General features: G+C 37.2%; 1 protein-coding gene across 5 annotated transcripts in view; it reads left to right on the top strand.

Moving 5' to 3' along the window:
* Window positions 1-20,444, top strand: part of LOC123309706 (low-density lipoprotein receptor class A domain-containing protein 4-like) — a 242,140-nt gene that overhangs the window by 142,622 nt on the left and 79,074 nt on the right. For 4 of the 5 annotated variants that reach the window (XM_044892942.1, XM_044892934.1, XM_044892959.1 and 1 more), the window contains exon 3: window positions 1,559-1,731. The exons of the other annotated variant lie outside the window; for it this stretch is intronic. In XM_044892942.1, the coding sequence (XP_044748877.1) occupies window positions 1,559-1,731 (173 nt within the window). The remainder of the gene's footprint in view (window positions 1-1,558; window positions 1,732-20,444) is intronic. 5 annotated transcript variants of the gene reach the window in all.

Genomic DNA, 20,444 nt, shown 5'->3' with positions numbered 1-20,444 from the left:
TGCTGCTTCAGAAAAAAAAAATGGGTTTGGGGCTAAGTTCACGTTCAATCCAGACGTATTCCTCGTGGAGTTGCGAAATATTTTTCTTCATACAGAATCTATTCTGTCAACAGGAGTTGCTGAAGCTTACATGAACACGAAGAGAGCAATGGTTAACATAAAACAAAAAGTCTTCGAAAAAATAATTGCCAAGTTCCTTGACACACACCTTGATTACGGATCAAAGCTCTTATATGTATCCATCTCACTCTTCAAATTGGTTGATCAACTAAAATATGGAACATATGTGGATGAGAGAGTGGTAAGAATCCACAATCCAAACCATCCAGTTTGTGTGTTTGTCTTTTTATAACGCCAAAATAGATGTCCGATTTCGATAGGAATTTCACTATGTATATTATGGGTAATTTGTCAGATCAAGTTTCGTGTAACATTCATTCCTATACAGGGTGAGTCTTTGACTTGTACAAACATTTCAACAATACATTCTTGAGGTCAAAAGAAACATTTTTTTTCTATATCATTTTTTCCGATTCGGCCCTAATGAAGAGATGTAGCCATTTCAAGTTTGCATAATGAGCTCTGCATAAAATTCCCTTCAGAATAACAAGTAAAATCTATGACACTACACATCTGTGGATCTTTTAAACTGAGTTACATTCAGCCAGAGTACCCAATTTTCCGAATATCACAGATTTTTTCATTTTGAACATCAAATTACGTCGCATTAAACGAGGAAATATGAAGAATACCTATATTTTACAAATCGTTCAAATATTCATTAGATAGCGTCTCACTCAGTTGCAAGAGTTGGGTTCTTTGAATTTTTGCTATTTATATATATTTATATAATGACAAAACTGATAGACGTGGGTGATATTTTGTGTTTGAAGAAGATTCATCAAATAAATGAAAAATTTTATTCCGAAAATTATTTCATTGGATAAAGCCGTTTGTGAGATAGAACTGAAAATAATTTTTTTTATGGTTTTTCAACATCCTGTATCTTTTAAACCGAGCCGATTCGGAAAAAATTGTATAGCAAAAAAGTGTTTCTTTTGACCTCAAGAATCTACTGTTAAAACAGTTGTACGAGTCGAAGATTCGCCCTGTATAATGAATGAAGATGTTGATTTTAGGCTTTTATGGCCGACGCTGGGTGAACTAAGAGAAAGAGGAAAATGATCCAGTACAATTTTGTAGAGCCCCAAAAATACATATATCTGAGAGGGTTAAAGTTAGACTCATTTCACACCATCGGGTTTTCACCGTCAGGTTTTTGATGAGTAATTTTTCATCCGGTAAAAACCTGACGGTGAAAACCCGATGGTGTGAAATGAGTCTAACTTCAAAGGATAACCGTCCATAACCAATTCCATAATTTTGAATTCAATCCAAAATAATGTTCCATTTGAAAATGGCCTTTGCTTAACTCCGGAACCACATGTCCGATTTTGATGGTCTATAAAAATTTGAATTGAATTTGATTTTATCCGATATACGTATAGCTATTTCGGTCGGAATAATGTAATATTGAACATTTTTTTTCTATTTGCAGCATTGGACAAGTGGGGAGTTGTCGTGAGCATTATAGTCTCCAGTGTAGCGTTGACGGTAACATTTGGACTCATCACGTGCATTCTGAGCCACTACCGTGCGGGGGCAGCCGCCGAGAACGGAGGCACGGCGTCCGATCCGAATAACGCCGCGCTAACACCGACCTCTGCACCCGTGAGTATTTTTTCTGATTTAGGTACCCTTTAATGTATTTTATTTATTTATTTATTTATTTATTTATTTATTTATTCACTTTACATACACCAAAGGTAATTACATGCAAAGGTTTTCAACATTTCGCTGAATTCACGATCTAGAAATATAAGATTTAACAATATAACAACAACAAACATTTGAACAAATAAAAGACAACAAAAGCAGATGTATAAAATAGCAAAATATCACATTAAATTGGGTTTTCCATCTGATGCAGCAACAAATTGAGCTTAATTTCTTTCCTGCTAGTGTTAAAAAAATCGCGAATTATACCCTCTGACAACACCGCATTGCAAACGCCCAGCAGGTGAGTGATAGGTGATGGACTCCTTCTGTCAACACAAAACAGGTCACAAGATAACATCCTCAGATTAATCTTTGGCACTCTAAACTTGATGAAGTTAATAAGATGACAATCACAATACTTCAAATTATTTACAATATTATGTATAAATATCACAGCTTGAGTCCTCCTCCGGACATCAAGAGAGCAGAGGCGAAAATCTAACAACATAGACCGATAGGAAATCATAAATGGATAACTTCCATTTTTTTTTAACATGGATATATCGCAGGAATCGCTTCTGCACTTTTTCAATCTCATTGCTATGGATATAGCAAGTTGGCGACCAGACATTGGCGGCATATTCAAGATGAGGTCTCACAAGGGTTGTGTAGAGTTTAATAGTAGTTTCAACATTAAATTCTCTACTGTTCCGTATAACAAATCCGAGTATTTTATAAGCCTTATTTATGATGTTACTATAATGATTGTTGAACTTAAAATCGGACTGAAACAAGACCCCTAAATCTTTAACCTCATCGCATCTCTTAATTTTAATATCATCCACATGGTAATCTTCAACCACCACATTCACCTTTCGGGCATACGACACAACACAACATTTCTCTCCACTGACAGTCATCTTGTTCCTCCTAAACCACTCCAGTGCCAAATTCAGATCCCTCTGAAGGGCAGCTGCATCACAGTTTTAATGAGGATCTGGACGCATGTTCCAGGATTCAGTAGGAAAAAAATATTTACTTATAGTAGTATATTCAGTTTGAATACCTTCACCAACTGATCTGTTAAGAACCCTTATCGTATGAAAAAAAAAAGGTGAAAGGTATCGAGTAACATCTCCCTGCGGAGACATCAGAATTTTAAAACCAATGGTATTCAATTTTCGGAATTTCTACGCACCGTTTTCGAAAAAACAATTTCATCAGCTCGCAGTCAGGAAAATTTCTATCATACATAGTAATGCCCACGAGAGTCTCGTTTTCGGGACGAGACGATAGGGTAGTCCGGGAAATTTGCTCAAGTAGGAGACTTGAACCACCTCAAATATTTCAATTCAAATTTCGCGATACCGGTATCGTAACTAGTGGCTGCTCCATTTTGGCCGCCATCAAAACAGTTCGGGAGTGAGAGGGTTGAACGTGGTTTTGTTGTTAGGAAGTAAGAAATTGAATAATTTCTGTTTGTTACACTGTCTGAAAAGTTTAATAGGTGCGTGGTGTTTTTAGTTTTATTGCTTCCATTGATTAATATTGTTTTACAAACGATGAGCCTTCTTTATAACAGTTGTGAAAGTTTCAAGAAAACATCTGATAAATATACTAAAAAGGAGTGCGGGAGACTTGTACTATGCTATGGTTGAGAGACATAATCAGTGGTCCAATTTTCCTGCACTGAGCTTAGATAAGAGTTTACTTCAAAAAAAGAAAATTGAATAATAGAAATAAATGTAAAAAATTTACAAAGATTCAAAAAAGTTAAAAACATCTCGGAAATAAGTGAGAGTGACCTTGAAATAGACAATATGTATTTCATACGCTGATACATCTGATGATGAAAAGCTTGACATAGACAATCGTTGGTCATTGGAAATTGTTTTCTTTCAATGTTTTTCCTGATAAACAAACTTATGGTCGAGTCTCTCTCACCCCCTGTTCAACCCTCCCATGGGTTAGGGAGACATGAACCAATTTTCGGTTCCTGAAAAAAGAATTGCTGTACTCAAAATGTTCAGCTCACCATCACACTATTAGTATCTATCGTTACCTATGAGGGCATGATATCTTCACGCAAAAGATGAGTTGCTACCATTTACAGATACAACTTAAGTGGCTTCAGAGTGAAAAGGGGTTCAACTCTCCCGGACTCCCCATACGTGAAAGAATTCTTCTTCTTCAACAGCCTGCCTGCATCCACTCCTGGACATAGGTCTCTCCTTGAATTTTCTAATTTCCTCTATCTTGAGCCAACTGGTGTCAACATCGTCCAATCTTTGATTTATGGTTGTATTCTGCTTTTCATCTGTAAGTTACAAATCTGTAGCGTACGATCGATCTGTCTGTGTCCGGTTGACAGATTCGTAAATAATGCAATTCTGGAAATGTTCCTGTAACTATCTTCTTCACAGTGTTAGTTTTGAACTACTTATCGTGAATAGATACAGATTCATGTAAGCTATAGATCACTGAAACGGTCCAGAACTGCATAATTTTCCTGAAAGCTTATGAAAAGTTACAGATTGGCTTACAGATGAAAGCAGAATACCACCGTTAATGTCATCTAACCAGCGTTTTGGTGGTCTTCCTACACTTCGTTTATGTTTTCGTAGTCTCCAATGTACAATCCTCTTAGTAGTACTTGAAAGAATTGAGTATCCCTATTATAATTATACTTTAGAGGGCAAATAATTGGCAAAAAGTGGATTAACTAGATTTAAATATTGCGCTTTCACACAACGTTATGAACCACGAGACTCTGGCATGAGACTCTAGACGAGACGTCTCGTTGGTCTCGTGGGCATCCACTAATCACACATGAATTCCCAGACCAACCTTTTAAAACATAGGCTCTCTGGTTCCTAATCCCTACATCACGTAAGTACCATATTCCATTTCATTTTCTTGAAATGATCTTGCATTTTCGACTGCCCCAATGTTTGATCCTTTACTTCTTAACTTATTGCCAATCATTCTGTATAGAAATATGTTCATATGAAAAATTGACTCGGTATTTGTTCTTATGCCAACGTCGATCAGTGCATAAACCGATTTTCGCGTACGATCTACCTATTATTTTATGACCTGATTCCCATTAACCCCCCATCTAACCCCCCCTAGGCCTTTCCATCAATCACGCCTCTCCAATCCATCATGGCTTATAAGCCCGATAATTACCGTTTCATCGGAATGTTTCGATGTTAGCCTGATGATTGATGCAAACCGAGTCTAATTGCTAATTAGGGCGACATGTGTGTCTGTCTGTCGGTGCGTGTGCCTATACGTGTTCGCGTCTGAGAGCATGCCGTTGCGGCTTTGAACGGACCCGCAATCATTCCGTATGCAGAATCAATTTCACTATTCCCTCTGTCATGTCAAGATGCGGGATTGCCGATGTGGAAACTGCCGCGTCCGCGGCCACATCTCCGGCATACCATTAGCGGAATGAGAAACGACGCAAATCGAATATCACACGAAGATTCGTCATTCTTGAATTCTCGAAAATGTCCATTCCAATATAAATATTGAGAATAGTAATATCGAACAATAAGACTCCTTGATCCCTATGGTGACGTTTCGGTGGTTTATTTTTCACCTTCCTCAGGCTACAACTTATAAACAACAATTTCAAACACAATACGACATCATAGTCGTATGTGAAAAACAAAAAGATCCAGTTGACAACAAATCATCTATTAAAAACAAACAGAAGTTGCCCATATTGCTTTGGAATGTAGTAAATTCTCCAATGAAATAAATGAAAATGAAAGGAACGGTAGAAATACCACTCTCAATACTCTTGAAACAAAGTTGGACTCTGCAATTCATATTTTCTCGTGTAATGCCCCGTTTTCTAGTAATTTGATGTTCAAAAATTAAAAAGTATCTGAGAAATTAGAAAAATTGGGTACTTTGACCGAATGCAACTCTCTTTAAAAGATCCACAAATGCGTAGAGTTACAGATTTATCTAATTCTTCTGGAGTTAATTTTGTTTTTCCAGAGATGGCACAGCTTATTATGAAAATTCGAAATGGCTGTATCTTCTTATCAGGGCCGGATCGAAAAAAATGGTAGAGGAAAAGTGTTTCTTTTGACCACAAGAATCTGCTGTTAAAATATTTCTACGCGTCAAAGACCCTGTATGTAGTACATACAAGAATGATGGACATCCCATACAAGAACTTGAAATTCCAAACGCAGCTTAATATTTGGTCACGAAAACCGTCAATAAATAGTATAGTTTCAATCACAGAACTGGAATACATAAATATAACCTGGAAAAGTATATGAAAAGAAGAAACAATTATGTTTTCAATTTGTTCGATTAAATCAAGGACATAAACAGCAGTACAAAATTCGAATTATCTTCGTTCAGTGCATAGATTCACATACAGTGTGACAATTTGAAAACTTGCCAGTCCAATTATGTCACGACAAGGATGATTTCAAAGAAAATGCCAGAACAGGTCAATTTCTATTCGTAGGGGGACATATTTTGGGCAGAATTGTAAGGAAAAATCTCCTCAACCCTAAGTGTAGGAGCTATCACCCCTAAATTCTCAATAGGGAATAGGGGGTTTGCTCTACCTCAATTGAAAGATCACTTGTCCCTCTACATGAATATTATGGTTTGCAAATTTTTATTGAGTCCTTGAAGTAGTTACAGGGGCTGACAATTTGAAAACTTGCCAGGCCAATCATGTCTCGACATGGATGTTTTTAAAGAAAATGCCGGAACAGGTTAATTTTCATTCGGAGGGGGACATGTTTCTAGCAGAATTGTAAGCTAAAATGTACTCAATCTTAGGTGTAGGGGTTGTCACCTCTAAATTCTTGATAGGGAATAGAGGGTGAGCTATACCTCAATTGGAAAACAATAGTAAAGGGACATAATATTGTCTTTCAATTGAGGTTTAGCTCACCCTCTATTCCCTGCGAAGAATATAGGGGTAAAAACCCCTACACCTAAGATTGAGGAGATTTTGGTTTACAATTCTGCTAGAAATATGTCGCCCTCCGAATGAAAATTGACCTGTTACGTCATTTTCTTTGAAAACATCGGTCTATAGATCGGTGTTTATTCACAATGTCAACCTGAATTCCGCAACACAAAACATGAATTCTATTTTTCTTAGCCACCTGAGATGTCAATCATTCCTGAATGGACTGTTATCCATGATCAATTCTACAAATTTTTAGAATCCTCATAAGACTGCTCGTGAACTGAGTCAATCAGAAGAATCATTACGCAATCAAGATGTTGACAAAGAGATACAGCTACTGCATTGTTTGCTCGAGGATTCGAACCTATTTTGCATTCGGAATCTATATTCTCAGTAATTGGCCTCGAGTGTTGACTCTGCTAATGACGAGACAATTTGCATTGCTTTATTTATCTCATGTGCAAAATTCAAACATATTCCCGAATTTTGTCTAGTACATTGTATAGGAACACTGTTGTGCTAACTGATTATCGTGTATCGAGTATATTCTTTCTGGAGTGGGCTCTTGACCTTTGACCGCCAGAAATTTTTCGGAATCGACTCTACATAAATATCATTGTACCTTATTCATAGTCTTTTTCATCCCCATAAGGTTCATGAGTGTTAAGGTATTCTCGAACATAGAGGCAAAGAGTATCAACTGTTACTCTTTGATAGAGGTATCAGTAGTGTGAAGTCTCTCTGTTTAGGTATCATGCTGAATATTTTATGAAAACTGATTGTGTTTGATAAGAAGATATGGAATTGCTTCGAACGTATAGTTGAAGGTTTCGAAGTTGATTGAAAAACTTCATCTGAGTTACATGTCGCAAAAGTTGATTCTTACGAATCAACGTACTATGCATGCGCGTATTACACGACATGGAATTATAAAACATTCGACCTCGGCAAAACCGAATTATCGGTCTTTTTTTCCAAATAACTATCCGTAGAAACGAAAATATAGTTATTCGACATCGGCTCCCTATTCACGATTTGTCATTTCACCTTGTGAACGAAATTATTGGTCATCAGATAGACTGGTCACCTTGAGACTTTTAATTTTCATAATGGCAGGATCCACAAGATTGCTATTGTTCAAAATCGAAATCGTAGATCGACAATGGGCGTTAGCCATGCATAAAAAATATATGGGATTTCGCTTAATAAGGCCATTGAATACCTAGATTATAATTTCGTGGCGGATTTGTCTTACCTTTCGATGAATTATTGCCTTCGGTATGCTGATTGGATTTCAAGAAAAGCTTTCTGACGATATAATATGGTACCCTGGGGAGTGGCCGATAGAATAACTATCAGTTTAGCTTTTTCTTATACTTCTCGATCAATAATTGGGTTATCTTTCGGTATTTGTTATTTATATCTTGCGGTTTCCGTGAAAAAATTTGGAAGGAGAAAGGTGAAGAACTCTATGTTTTTTTGTATCTCAAGAATCTTGTCAATCTAAACATCAAAACCCTTCGTACGAGTCCATATCTGTTTATGTTTTAATTAAGAACGAGAAAACGTTCCATCTTCACCGCCCTTAGCGTCAGATTGGGACACTAAAATCGATGGGATTGAATGGCAGCTCTCTAACCGTAAGAGCTAGAGAAAAATGGATGGCACTATGCCACTACAGTAGTACAACAATGAGAGTTCTGGCTCACCGTATGACATAACCTCACATTTTGAATCTTGGGGCACCCAGATTACTACTGACTGGCCTGACTGCATTCTACATAAATGTAACATTTGTTTTTCGATATCAGTGAAAATTTACGAAAGAGGGGCACTTCACTTCAGTTTTCACTTATAACTTTAAAACAAAAGGAGAGGCTCTTGGCCTTTTCCCATGAAAATCGGGATCGGAAACATGCCATTCATTTTTCCTTAGCTCTTACGGTTACAAAGCTACCATTCAATTACATCGAATTTTGCCCCCTACTATTGGAAAATTTTTAGTGGATTTTGTGACTTTCTTCTGAAGATAAATTTTGGCTGAACTGACGGTATATATCCAGAGTTTTGACCTTGGGGTACCTACGTAAGTGATATTTTTAAATAAAACAGCTCAATTTCCCATTGATGGTCGAAAATTCGAAAATTAATCGTTGGGAAATGGGTGGTACACCAAATGATCCCACTCAACGCAGAAACAAATGCTTTCATGTATAGGGTGGGCAAATTTCGATGTTTTAGCACTACAGCTTTTAATCCTTTGGGAATAGACAAAATCTGATACCCCATTCTCGTTTTCTTTTTCTGAGAAACTAACAAGAGTAGTAGTCATTTTTGGCCACCTCCTTTTTTTTCGAGTTATAAGCGAAAATTGGAAAAATGGTGATATCGAAATAAATTTATATCTCCGCTAATACTGATGATAGAGCTCTGAAATTAAAACATTATACAGGCACTTTTTTAAGTAGAATCCAGCGGCGAGCTTGCGTTTTCAGCAGCATTTTTAATTACGAAGTTATGATCCGAAGTTATGTTTTTTAAATTGGAACACTAGATTTCTGTGCAATTTTTTGAAAGCTTAATTTTTACAGATTTCAAAAATATATCTCATCATATCGTTTGTATCAATATAAAAATAGAAAATGGCCAAAAACCTCTTTTTCAATATTTTTATGGTTTCAACTCTTGACGAGCACAGAAAAATAGAACTTCCTATAACAAGAGCAGTCTCCTTCCGGCAATGTCATTTTTTCTATGCTTTCCATCAATTTTCACAAAATTTGAGAAGTATAAAATTTATGAAATATGATATCTAGATTCTAATTTTGTGAAAATTGGTGAAAAGCATAGAAAGAATGACATTGCTGGAAGTAGTCTGCTCTTGTTATAGGAAGTTCTATTTTCCTGTGCTCGTCAAAAGTTGAAACCATAGAAATATTGAAAAAAAGGTTTTTGGCCATTTTCTGTTATTTATATAGATACAAACCATATGATGTTATATATTTTTAAAATCAGTAAAAATTAAGCCTTCAAAAAATTGACCAGAAATCTAGTAGTTGTTCATGCCTTCGTAATTGAAAATCCTGCTAAAAAGGCAAGCACGCCACTGGATTTTACTCAAAAAAAGTGCCTGTATTATGTTTTAATTTCAGAGCTCTATCATCATTATTAGCGGAGATATGTTTATTCTCGAAATCGCCATTTTCGCAATATTCGCTTATAACTCGAAAACAAAAGAAGGTGGCCAAAAGAGAGAACGAGAATGGGGTTTCAGATTTTGTCTATCTCCTCTGGTTTAAAAACTGTAGTGCTAAAACATCGAAATTTGCCCACCCTGTACATCACTTTTATCATGGATAGGTTATTTTGGAAGATTTTCCCGAAAAACTGGTGTGAAAACGAATATTGTTCATTGATTCCAAGAATTGCTGGAACTTTTAGGATCTGATTATCAGAAACGGGTAGTACTAAATATATGTACTATCTGGTTTAATTTTACGCAACATTTCATGCTCCACATCTTTTATATCCACCATTTTTTTGATATTTTCAGTTCCACAGAGGATATGATCGAAAAATTCCCGCTTATGCACAATTTTGCTGTGGCGGAAAAACGTAGGATATTCAATTGGGACATATCCGAATCTATTCCAGCAATAATTGCTTTGGTTGCAATTTTTTCATAATTAGGTATATGCTTATTCTACAGAGCTTTATGATTTAGGAATTAATTTCGAAAATCATACATAACGGAAACGCTTATAGGAAAACCTCATGAACGTGTATTTCTATGATATTATTATTACAGCTAAAGTCGAAAAAACCTCGCCCTCTGAGCGATCCTGAAATGAAATCTTGTCCATCCGATGTTTTCCAATTTTTCGTTCGATTAATATTTCTTATCGCCGCCGAGAACTTCGTGCCTCGGCACGTTTCGCTCCTAGTTTCTAAACTCTCGCCTGCCCGTCCTGTACGTTCATCGGAAGGCCGTACGAGACCCTAAAAAACAATTTGGTCCGATGTAACCGTAGCAACTCCCACTTATATCGGCTCGGACGTAGGTACGTGACTCCGTTCCTGCGACAAATTAATCGCCTCAAGCCGGGCCAGGCCGGCCGTTCTTGGAAGTAGCGGAGCGTAAGTAAACTTCGGGAAACTATGCCCGCTGTCTGTTGGGAACTATTTACAGTTTCGGCCGCTCGTTTATCAGGGAACTTTCCTCGATTTTCGCGTGAATCTCGCGATGATTCAGCGCCGGGCAGGGAAGTTTTTCGGATGACCTATTTAGCGCGGCCGTCCGGCGGAGCTCTTTCGGCGTTATTATGACGTTGACGTTTCGATTTCGAGCCCCGTCCGGATCGACGACGGCTGGTTTATAGGGGTGCGTCAAGATTCGCAAAGTGGATTTGTCTTTTTCGATTTGATATTTGGTTTTGGTGGTGGTGGAGATAGATAATAAGAGATTTTTTATCGATTTCAAGTTTGCAACCTCTCTAATGGCTACAATTATAGTTTGGACTGTTTGGGCATAAGTTTTAAAATCTCTAATAGCACTAAGAGACCATGTGAGGAGTTGGGGTATAATAGTTGGGGAGCCGACGATGCTAAATCGGGATTTACTCGAGCGTCGTGGAGACCTAGTGGGATTTTGAAGATAAGATGGTAGAAAGTAAAAAAGGTTTTATGATGTATGCACTTTCAGCGGTGGCGAAAGCGTCTGCAGGTTTTGAAAGATGTAAAAAAAATCGTGAGGTCAGATTAAGCTAAGGTATATGCCCTACTTGTCTCTGATAATATTAATCTGACAGTTTGCGTAGTGGGGCTAGCCGTACGGAAGAGTTGAAAATGGTGTACAAAATTTTTTTTGAACGTGTCAGATTTTTGGAGGATATGTTAATTAGACCAAAAGGAAGCTACTTTTCAAGAGACTGACAATTCGGATGTGACGCAAGGTCTCAGCGGTCTTTTGAAAATGCAAAAATAATCGTTACTTGTAAATACTCAAGGGTGTTAGATTTTCATACAGATGGTTTATCTTGGTGTTGCAGACGTGATGACCCATTAATCTGACACGAATCAGAGGGGGAGTTTCTCAATCTGACAGTTTGAAGATGATAAAAATGATTTTTTTTTTCAAATATTTCCCTTCCTGTACCTCTAATCATTTCTGTATTCATTATGAAAGTTGTAGATAATAAAATTCTATACAACTTTTATCTTTTGTCTGAAGCAATTTTACATACCTACTCTTAACCGTTTTCGAGATAGAGGGCGACAAGGGTAAGGATCTTAGCCACAACAAAAAGTTTAAACGTAGAAAAAATTATAGAAATGTTTATGCCTTTCAACTTTTATACTGAATGCGAAAACAATTTGAAGCCCAGGAGAGGATATTTAAAAAAAAAACTGATTTTTGTGACTTTCATGGCCAAACTTTATTGTTTCGGCTTGCTGAAATTGTCAGATTATATCTTTTACGTTATACTTGAATTATTAGCTTCAAAATAAGAAAAAAACCCTTTTTTTGGTGTAGCAGGAGGAAAATCTGCGAGACAGACGAACACACCCTCTCCTGAGGGGGAACAAGTGTGGGGATTCTCACTCTCCTGAGCTCGAGACCCACTAAAAACCCTAAACTGCTTCTTCATAGGTTCCGTGCATTTTGCCTATTAACCAATTGACTCTTATAGTTTCTGGACTCTCACACGATCATAGTCGTGTTGATAGTTGTATGCTGCCTATATCTTTTATAGGTTAAGCTCTTCTTTGGTTACTTATTAAATCCTTAGCTGATCTCTCGGTCTCCGGTGGTAGGTTCTTGACCTTCTAACTTCTTCTGTTGCATCGTAGTCGACTAATCTTCGTAGTTCCTCATTTGGATGTGGTTTGGCTTTGTCGAATATCCTTTCCGCCTTTCTCTTCATGAATTCTGTAACTGGTTCCCATTCCAAATCCTTGTAGATTGGTTTGTTCCTAACAAACCAGGGTACATCCTTCGCCATTCTAAGGAGTTTATTCTCAGTGGCCCGTATTCTCTGGATGTGGGTCTTGGCTGCGAAGCCCCATGCCGCCGATCCATATGTGAGTTGTAAAAAAGCCACCACGCTCGAAAATATACACGTGACGTTTTTTTTTTTGCGAGTTTAGCTCCCTCCCACACATTTTCGTCACGCTCAAATTGTCATATTAAGAGAATATAAACTTTTCACCATGTAATTAACCACATATATCTTAATCTGACACGCTAGAGTATGTACAATGATCGTTTTTTTTTTACTATCCTGACAGGCTGTCCTAGACAATTGCCCCTATATACGAGTACACGTCTAACTTTTGGTATAGGTACTCTACAGGGTCCAAGGTATCTTCCCTTATATCAATCTGAGACTCTCGAATAAATCCCGAATTTTCCTCTTGGGCTCCTCAACTATAAGGTAGGTACAGGATGTCGTCAGATGGATGAGAACTCGAAGGAGGCTTTGGGGAGACCACGTGGAAAGGATGTCAGAGGAACGACTGGCCAAGTGGGCGGAAAAAGAACAGACGCCCCAAAGCGTTGGGAAGAGAGCTGGTGCACTATTTCACAGGGGATATACCAATGACTGGCAGAAGACAGAAGATGGGACACAGTTCTATTGAAAAGAGGAAGAAAAAGAAGGAGCATAAGTTTTAGTGAACCTTGCCTACATCTAGCATTACCTCCAAGATTCCCTGATATAAATGCACGTTTGGGAGTAATAACAAAGTTCTGGTGCCCACAGACAATGCACAACCAGAAACGCTTCAGCAGCTCCTAGATCTTTAGTTACAACTTTTACAAAAGATCAAGCAGAATAACTTCGTGAAAAGCATGCAGAGAAGATGCCGAGCAGTTGATGATGCACGTTAATGTCATACTTCGTATGGAGGCTGAATAGAACTATAAATTTTGAAACCTAAAAGACTGTTGGGGTGTTGGGCGTCTAATAGATGCTTTGATGTGTATTTATTACTTCTGCATTCTACAAACGCAGCTTTGCTATCCAGGATTATGGATACTGTCAGGTAGACTTTGGCCCGGTGGGGAACTGCACTTCTTTCAGCCTGAAAGGCTTTGCATCAGCTTCCTATTGGTGGGGGTGATGTTCCTCACTATAAATACCATCAGTAACTGACCCTCGTGAGTTGCTCGATCCATCTATGAATACCGTCATATCTGCGGACTCCGAAACTGACCGTGGTTAAAACCTCGACCTTCTTTTCGTTTTCATTTGAAATGACGACGGACGGACGGTCGATGGGAGAATGCGACAATTCACCACTGTATAACGCGCAACACGCGAGCCATGGACCGAAATTGCAACCTTTAAGGTAACCGGAGGTGCAAATGCGCAGACCCTGAACTATTTATCATAGTGATTCATGCTTTTAATTTGGTCAACAGCACTCGGTCGCTGCTTCGCCGTGTGTCGTGCATACCTGTATTGTATACTAGAGTCGGGCAATTCCGAGATGTTATTTATCACTGCGCGCTTGGGACGCGGCCAGAAAACGGCCATACTGTCTCGCTGAGATATCGCGTTCGCATTTTTTTATTATCGATTAGGTGCTGCTCGAAGGGATTCCTCACCATTGTAGTGAAGAGATCCTGAAGAACCTTGCTGCTTTTGAACTTTTACTCGTTTCATAGTTTCAAATGGGAAATTCCACCTTTGTAACAAGCGTTAAAAAATTGCAATAATTATATGTACAGGGTATCTCAAATCGCTTGATTTTGGCTGTTTCTGGTACTTCTAGACTAGATAGGTAAGAACGTTGAGAGGAGTCCTTTTATCTCTTGTACTAAGAGTGGAAGAAAAACAACTTCGTTGTTTTAAATACGAATCCTTTTTTTTTTGGCTTCATATCATCCAAAAAAAAATTAACTTTTCAAAAACATACATATATGTCGATATATTATTTTCTTACTCAAAGCAAAATCAATAGTAAAATTTTTATATTTGATAGAATTCTATGAGAACATTGACCTCAAAATTGCCCACTCCCATTAAATCTCCATATCTATGATATGATATGAATTGAAACTTTCCGTTCATATAATTTCATTTGTTAGCTGAAACATCTATAACTCCAATAAAATCAAAATCATGTACCTAATTCATATGTTACACTCAATTGCAATAAATATCGAACAGAATTTCTATGATAAATTTACGTACTCAAATTGAGTTCCATTATTCTGTAAACAAATTCTACTTCTTTTTCTAACAGAATTCACTGAATTCAACAGCATAACTGGGGAAATGTCTCTGATGGCGTTCCTGACTCTCTGCTCTAAATCAGCCCTATTAATGACTGGAGTCTTGAAAATTTTATTTTTAACATATCCCCACACGAAGAAATCTAAAAGATTGAGGTCTGGTGATCTTGCTGGCCAGGCAATAGGACCATGCGTTCCCATCCACTGATTCTCGAATAAACTATTCAATGTGATTTTAGTTCGTTGCGAATTATGTTCCTGTTGATAAGAAAGCAATCTCGATTCACCGAGAGAATATTGTCAATATACTTCTCAACAAAAATCTCTGAAATATTCAAATAAGTCCGCGTATCCAATTTTCTTCATATATTTCAGGTCCCAGAAATGTTCCGTTCACAATTGCAAGCCATACATTGAATCCAAACCGTCCTTACCTGTTTATTTGTCATCACTATTGATCCTCGCTTCATCTATCCATATAACTTTAAACTTATATGAACGGAATTTTTCAATTCGTATCATAGAGATGGAGATTTATTTGTAGTGAACAATTTTGTGGTCAATGGTTTCATAGAATTCTATCAAAAATGCAAATTTTACTAAAATGGTGATTTTGCCTTGAGTAAGAAAGTAATATGTCGGCATATATAATTTCAAAAAGCAATTTTTTTTTGGATGATATGAGAACAAGAATGGATTCATAATTAAAATAACGAAGTTGTTTTTTTCCACCCTTAGTACAAGAGATAAAAAAAAAGTTAAATATGGTATCGTATTTCCAATAAAAAAGTGCCTGTGGAAAGAAGTGACGGCACATTTTTGAAATCGACAAAATATCAAAATTTGGTCATATCTTCAAGACAAATGAAGATATAGTGAAACGGTTTTCAGTTATGGACTTTTCACGAATAACGAGATCAGGATTCCTTTTAAAGTTTTTACCTGTCTAGTTTATAAGTACCAGAATCAGCTAAAAGTACCAAGTGCACCCAGTTGAGTTGAAGGTTGAAAGAATTTGTTTTAAAAAAAGTTTCAAGTTTCCATTCACATATTCCTCCATACAAAGTAAAAAACCACATCAGTAATGTCTTCCACCGAAGCTCTCAATACATCATACAGTTCGGTAGAATAATTTCTGGTATGTATTAGGTATACGTCAACTTAACAGCATTTGTGGGTTTTATGCTTCAATTGGAAGAAAAGTGAAGATTCAGTTGCAAGTGGAAGTGTATGGTTTTCCAACTTAATCGCTCCAGAAAAGGCATTTTTCGAGATGGAATTCGACAATTGTAATTTAGGGATGAAAAAAGGTGGTAGCCAGCGATAGAGAACGTTCAAAAATGGTGATTTCTGCGTTGAATACAAGCCTTTCTCAGGACAGCCAAAAAGAAGACAGGAATTGGAGGTATTACTCGATGAACATTTGAGTCGAACGATTTGGCACTTGGCACTGGCTCAGTTCATCTTGGATGGCCCAAAAGACGAGAAATTTTTCGAGATAGAATTCGAAAGTTGCCTGGAATGTGGAAAAAAGTAGTAGGTAAGGAAGGCCTATTCATTCGTTTTTTCTTGAATTGTAAATTCATTAAGTACCAGAATCAGCTAAAATCAAGCAATTTGGGACAGAAATTTCTTGTGAACATTCGACGCCACAACACTTGAAGAGCAAATCGGCGAATTAAAGCAAATATTCTTTATAATCTTTATCAACACAATCATTTCTGATCCGCATGAATTCGACATAAAATATCTATATCCAGTTCACGCCACGTCCCATTTCTCACCATATCGTGCAGATATTCAATACGCCCATCGTCTGACTTATAAGATTACGGAGCAACGTCTTCATTATCTAATTCCGCTAATGTCATAATACAATCAGACGAATCAGATTCTGCACGTTCGTCGTCGGCTAGACATCTCTCCCGTTGCAACGTCTGCAAATTTTCAACCGCAGTTGTTGTTAGTCCATAATGAGGTCGTCTTGTTGATATCACTCACCATGTTGTTATGTCTGTTCCGAATAGCGAGTTTACTACTGCGACACGGCCAGCAGCCTTGCTGGATGCAATGCACAGCCTTCGGCGGCAGCCGTGCACGTAGCATACGTTCTAATATCGGTCTTTAAACGTGACTTTAATTACATGCTGGTTTGAATGGTCCTGGGGCTGATAAGCGTACGTTAGCCCTCGACAAGGTTAACCGTCGATCTTGACTGCTGCTGCTTCTTTTGTCGAGAAAAACCCAAGTTGGTTGAAGATAATTGACGTAAGCCAAATAATTTTGCGTATTTCAGAACAGATCACAATCGGCTTGGAAGTGTGGAAGATTTCTTGGGTTCTTCTTGAAACGTTAATTTGGTTTTACATCCCGAAAAATGTCGCATTTTATTTATGTATTTATATATCTTTTGTTTCTTTTGCACTTTGCGGTTCCAGTCATCCTCAATTTAGCTAATGGTTTTTGTTCGGCAATGTCTTGGTTTAACCTTGCTTTCTGCGGTGAATTTAGTTGGATTTGCCTTTGGCTAAGCCTGGGCGTTGAAGGTTGAAAAAAAGGTTTGAAAAAAAGTTGTTTCAGTTCACATATTTCTCCACACAAACTAAAAAACTACATCAGTAATGTCTTCCACTGAAGCTTTCAATACATCATTCAAGTTCAGTGGAATAATTTGTGGTATGTATTAGGTTAGGTTAACAGGGTGTATTTGAAGGTGAGGCTTTTTTTTAAGAGAAGGTAGATCTAGTCAAAATGAATGACCAAAATTCACCTATACAAAACTTTCGAAATGACGAAGTTGAAAAAAAAATTTAAAATTATTCCTGAAATAAACCCTAATACGACCCTAGACCGTTTGTTAGCTGAATTATTGCACAGCAGTGGGAAAAAACTTATCTCCTGATTCGACCATGTGGTTTCGTTTAGGATATTGGCTCGTTCGATATTTACGTGGTAATGAAAATGGAAACTAAAGCCGGGTCCAGACTATGTAACAAAACAGGTTATAAAGCAAAGTTATAAAACTTGTTAGAGAAATTCAATTCAAAAAGTTATATAACACAATGTTATACAACATTTTTCTTGCTATATAGCAAATTTTATGTTATCCGTTAGGTGTCGGTAAAGATCAAAGAAAGTAATATAACTTTGTTATAAAACACGCCGCAACTTGTCCACACTAGTGTTATTAAACATTTACTGCAGCGCCAATCTTTCTTTTACTGGTATTGCATCTCGAAATGTCGTGTCTTTTTTGTCTATTTTATGGCCGATTTGATTTATTAGGTATTCGAAATCAGAACTTATCATCCCTAGGAAATTTTTAGAACTACCATCACATTTAACGTCCCCTGTCAATGGGTCTATGTCATCCATTGCTAGATCCTTCAAAAGAGTTGTTCCACTCTAATGTTCCCCTAGCTCTCAACGATGAGATTTCACTCGTCTACATAAAATTACACAAGCTGCTGCTGCCAAAATGACATCCTCTACGTTTGAGGACATTTTCAATGTCCTACAGATGCCACTGCTTCCAGTTGAGCACTTTTGTTCAGTTTTATTTTGTTACATTGTCTGGATGTCTCTGCTATTTTATAACAAGTTATATAACAAAGTTGTATAACACATTTGTTGTATAACTTTGTTAATAAAATGTTTTGTTACATAGTCTGGACCCGGCTTAAGGATTGCCAAATTGTTCTCTTTATTTTTTAGTGACCTACACGATTTTATGAAATGGCTCATTTCGATACCAACCGACAGAAGAGACTTAGGACACAAGTGTAACAAATAGAATAATACTTCAAAATCTCACCAATATTCGTCTAAATTATTCACGAATTTTTTCCAAATTGGCAACACAAATTTCTTGTTCGAACATTCCAACAATCGTCTTAAAAATGGGATGAAATGCGGAAACATCATAGCACTTTTTCAACATAACCAACATAAGCACTTTCAAGAAACTGCCTCGATTTTCTACATTTTTTATTCACCCTAAATTGCACGATACAACAATTATGGTTCTCTCAAAAGTGACCTGATGCATCTAATCCGATGAACTTGGTACTGAACCATTCATTGTCAAACTATATGTTTATGTTTTGTTTAGTTTTTGTGATGCCGGAGTCACCTTCCACAGTTCCGTACTTGAAATTCAATAAAATTTTGTCGAACTTCTAGGGGTTGTATCTCAGCCATCTTGGATATTTTATATAGACAAGTTTTGGTTAAACGACTTATTTTAAAGAGTTCTACCTTCTGTCAAAAAAAGCCCCACCTTCGAGAACACCCTGTATGTCAACTAAACAGCATTTGTGGGAGGTTTTCTGCTTTAATTGTAAGACAAGTGAAGCTTTGAATGCTTGTGGAAGTGTATGGTGCCAATGCTTCAACTGATAGATCATGTAGGGAATGATTTCGACGTTTCAAGAATAGTAATTTCAGCGCCTTATGATTGAGCAGTGAGATGTTTATTGATTTTGATGTATTTGATTGTATTTGTTGAATGTTAATTGATGTTGTGCAGAAATTGACAATTTTCCAACTTATCGCCCCAAAAGAAGAGGCATTTTTCGAGTTGGAATTCGACAATTATTATATAATGGTGAAAAAAGTAGTAGCCAGCGATAGAGAACGTTCAAAATGGCGCGTTGGAGACAAGTCTCTCTCTGAACAGCCAAAAAGAAGACAAGAATTGGAGGCATCCCACGATGAAGATTCGATTCGAAAGATTTGACACTTCACTGGCTCACTTCATCTTGGATGGCCTCAAAAGACGAGGAATGTGGAAAAAAGTAGTAGGCAACGATGGAGAATACTTTGGGAGAAGTGTTCATTCATTTTGTTCTCAAATTAATGCATTTTCGACCATGAAAACGTATCCAAGTATCTTGTAATCACAATAATGCAATTATTCCATTGGAATAAGTGCAGCAGTAGTAGGCAACAGTAGGCAGCATAGAATTATTTGATGAAAAATTACTTCCAATACAACCCTCAACTTCAAGTTAGTCAGAAATACGGTCTTCCATGTTGAATTGAATTGTTAGAAATGCCCGAAAAAGGCTCGCTTGCGATATAATTCGGAAACAACGTTTAGAACTCTAGGCTGCTCAACATACTTTGAAGCGTTTATGAATTCACACATCCAGGGTATGCCTTAGGCTATCTGCCCAGTGGCTCACTGTCCTAGGTTTTTGTCCGTAGATTCCGGTTTCAATCCATTAATCAGTCTTCAAGCCTTTCGCTGGTAATTACTGATTTCCTAAGCAGCTAGGGTAAGGCTGATTTAGAGATTGGAAATAAGAAAAAAAAAAGCTTCAGAAATTCGTGATTTTTCAGGTTTAGGTACCAAACACAAGTGTAAACAAATATACGTCAATCGTCAGTACTCTTTTTGGCTCGAATATCCGAGATATGCGAAAAATTCTTAAACATTTCTTCAATAATTCTTATGTTTTTATTTTG

Source organism: Coccinella septempunctata, chromosome 1 (genome assembly GCF_907165205.1).
Source record: "Coccinella septempunctata chromosome 1, icCocSept1.1, whole genome shotgun sequence".
Lineage (NCBI taxonomy): Eukaryota > Metazoa > Arthropoda > Insecta > Coleoptera > Coccinellidae > Coccinella > Coccinella septempunctata.
Note: the sequence above shows the minus strand (reverse complement) of the source record. Positions and strands in the feature narration are given on the sequence as shown.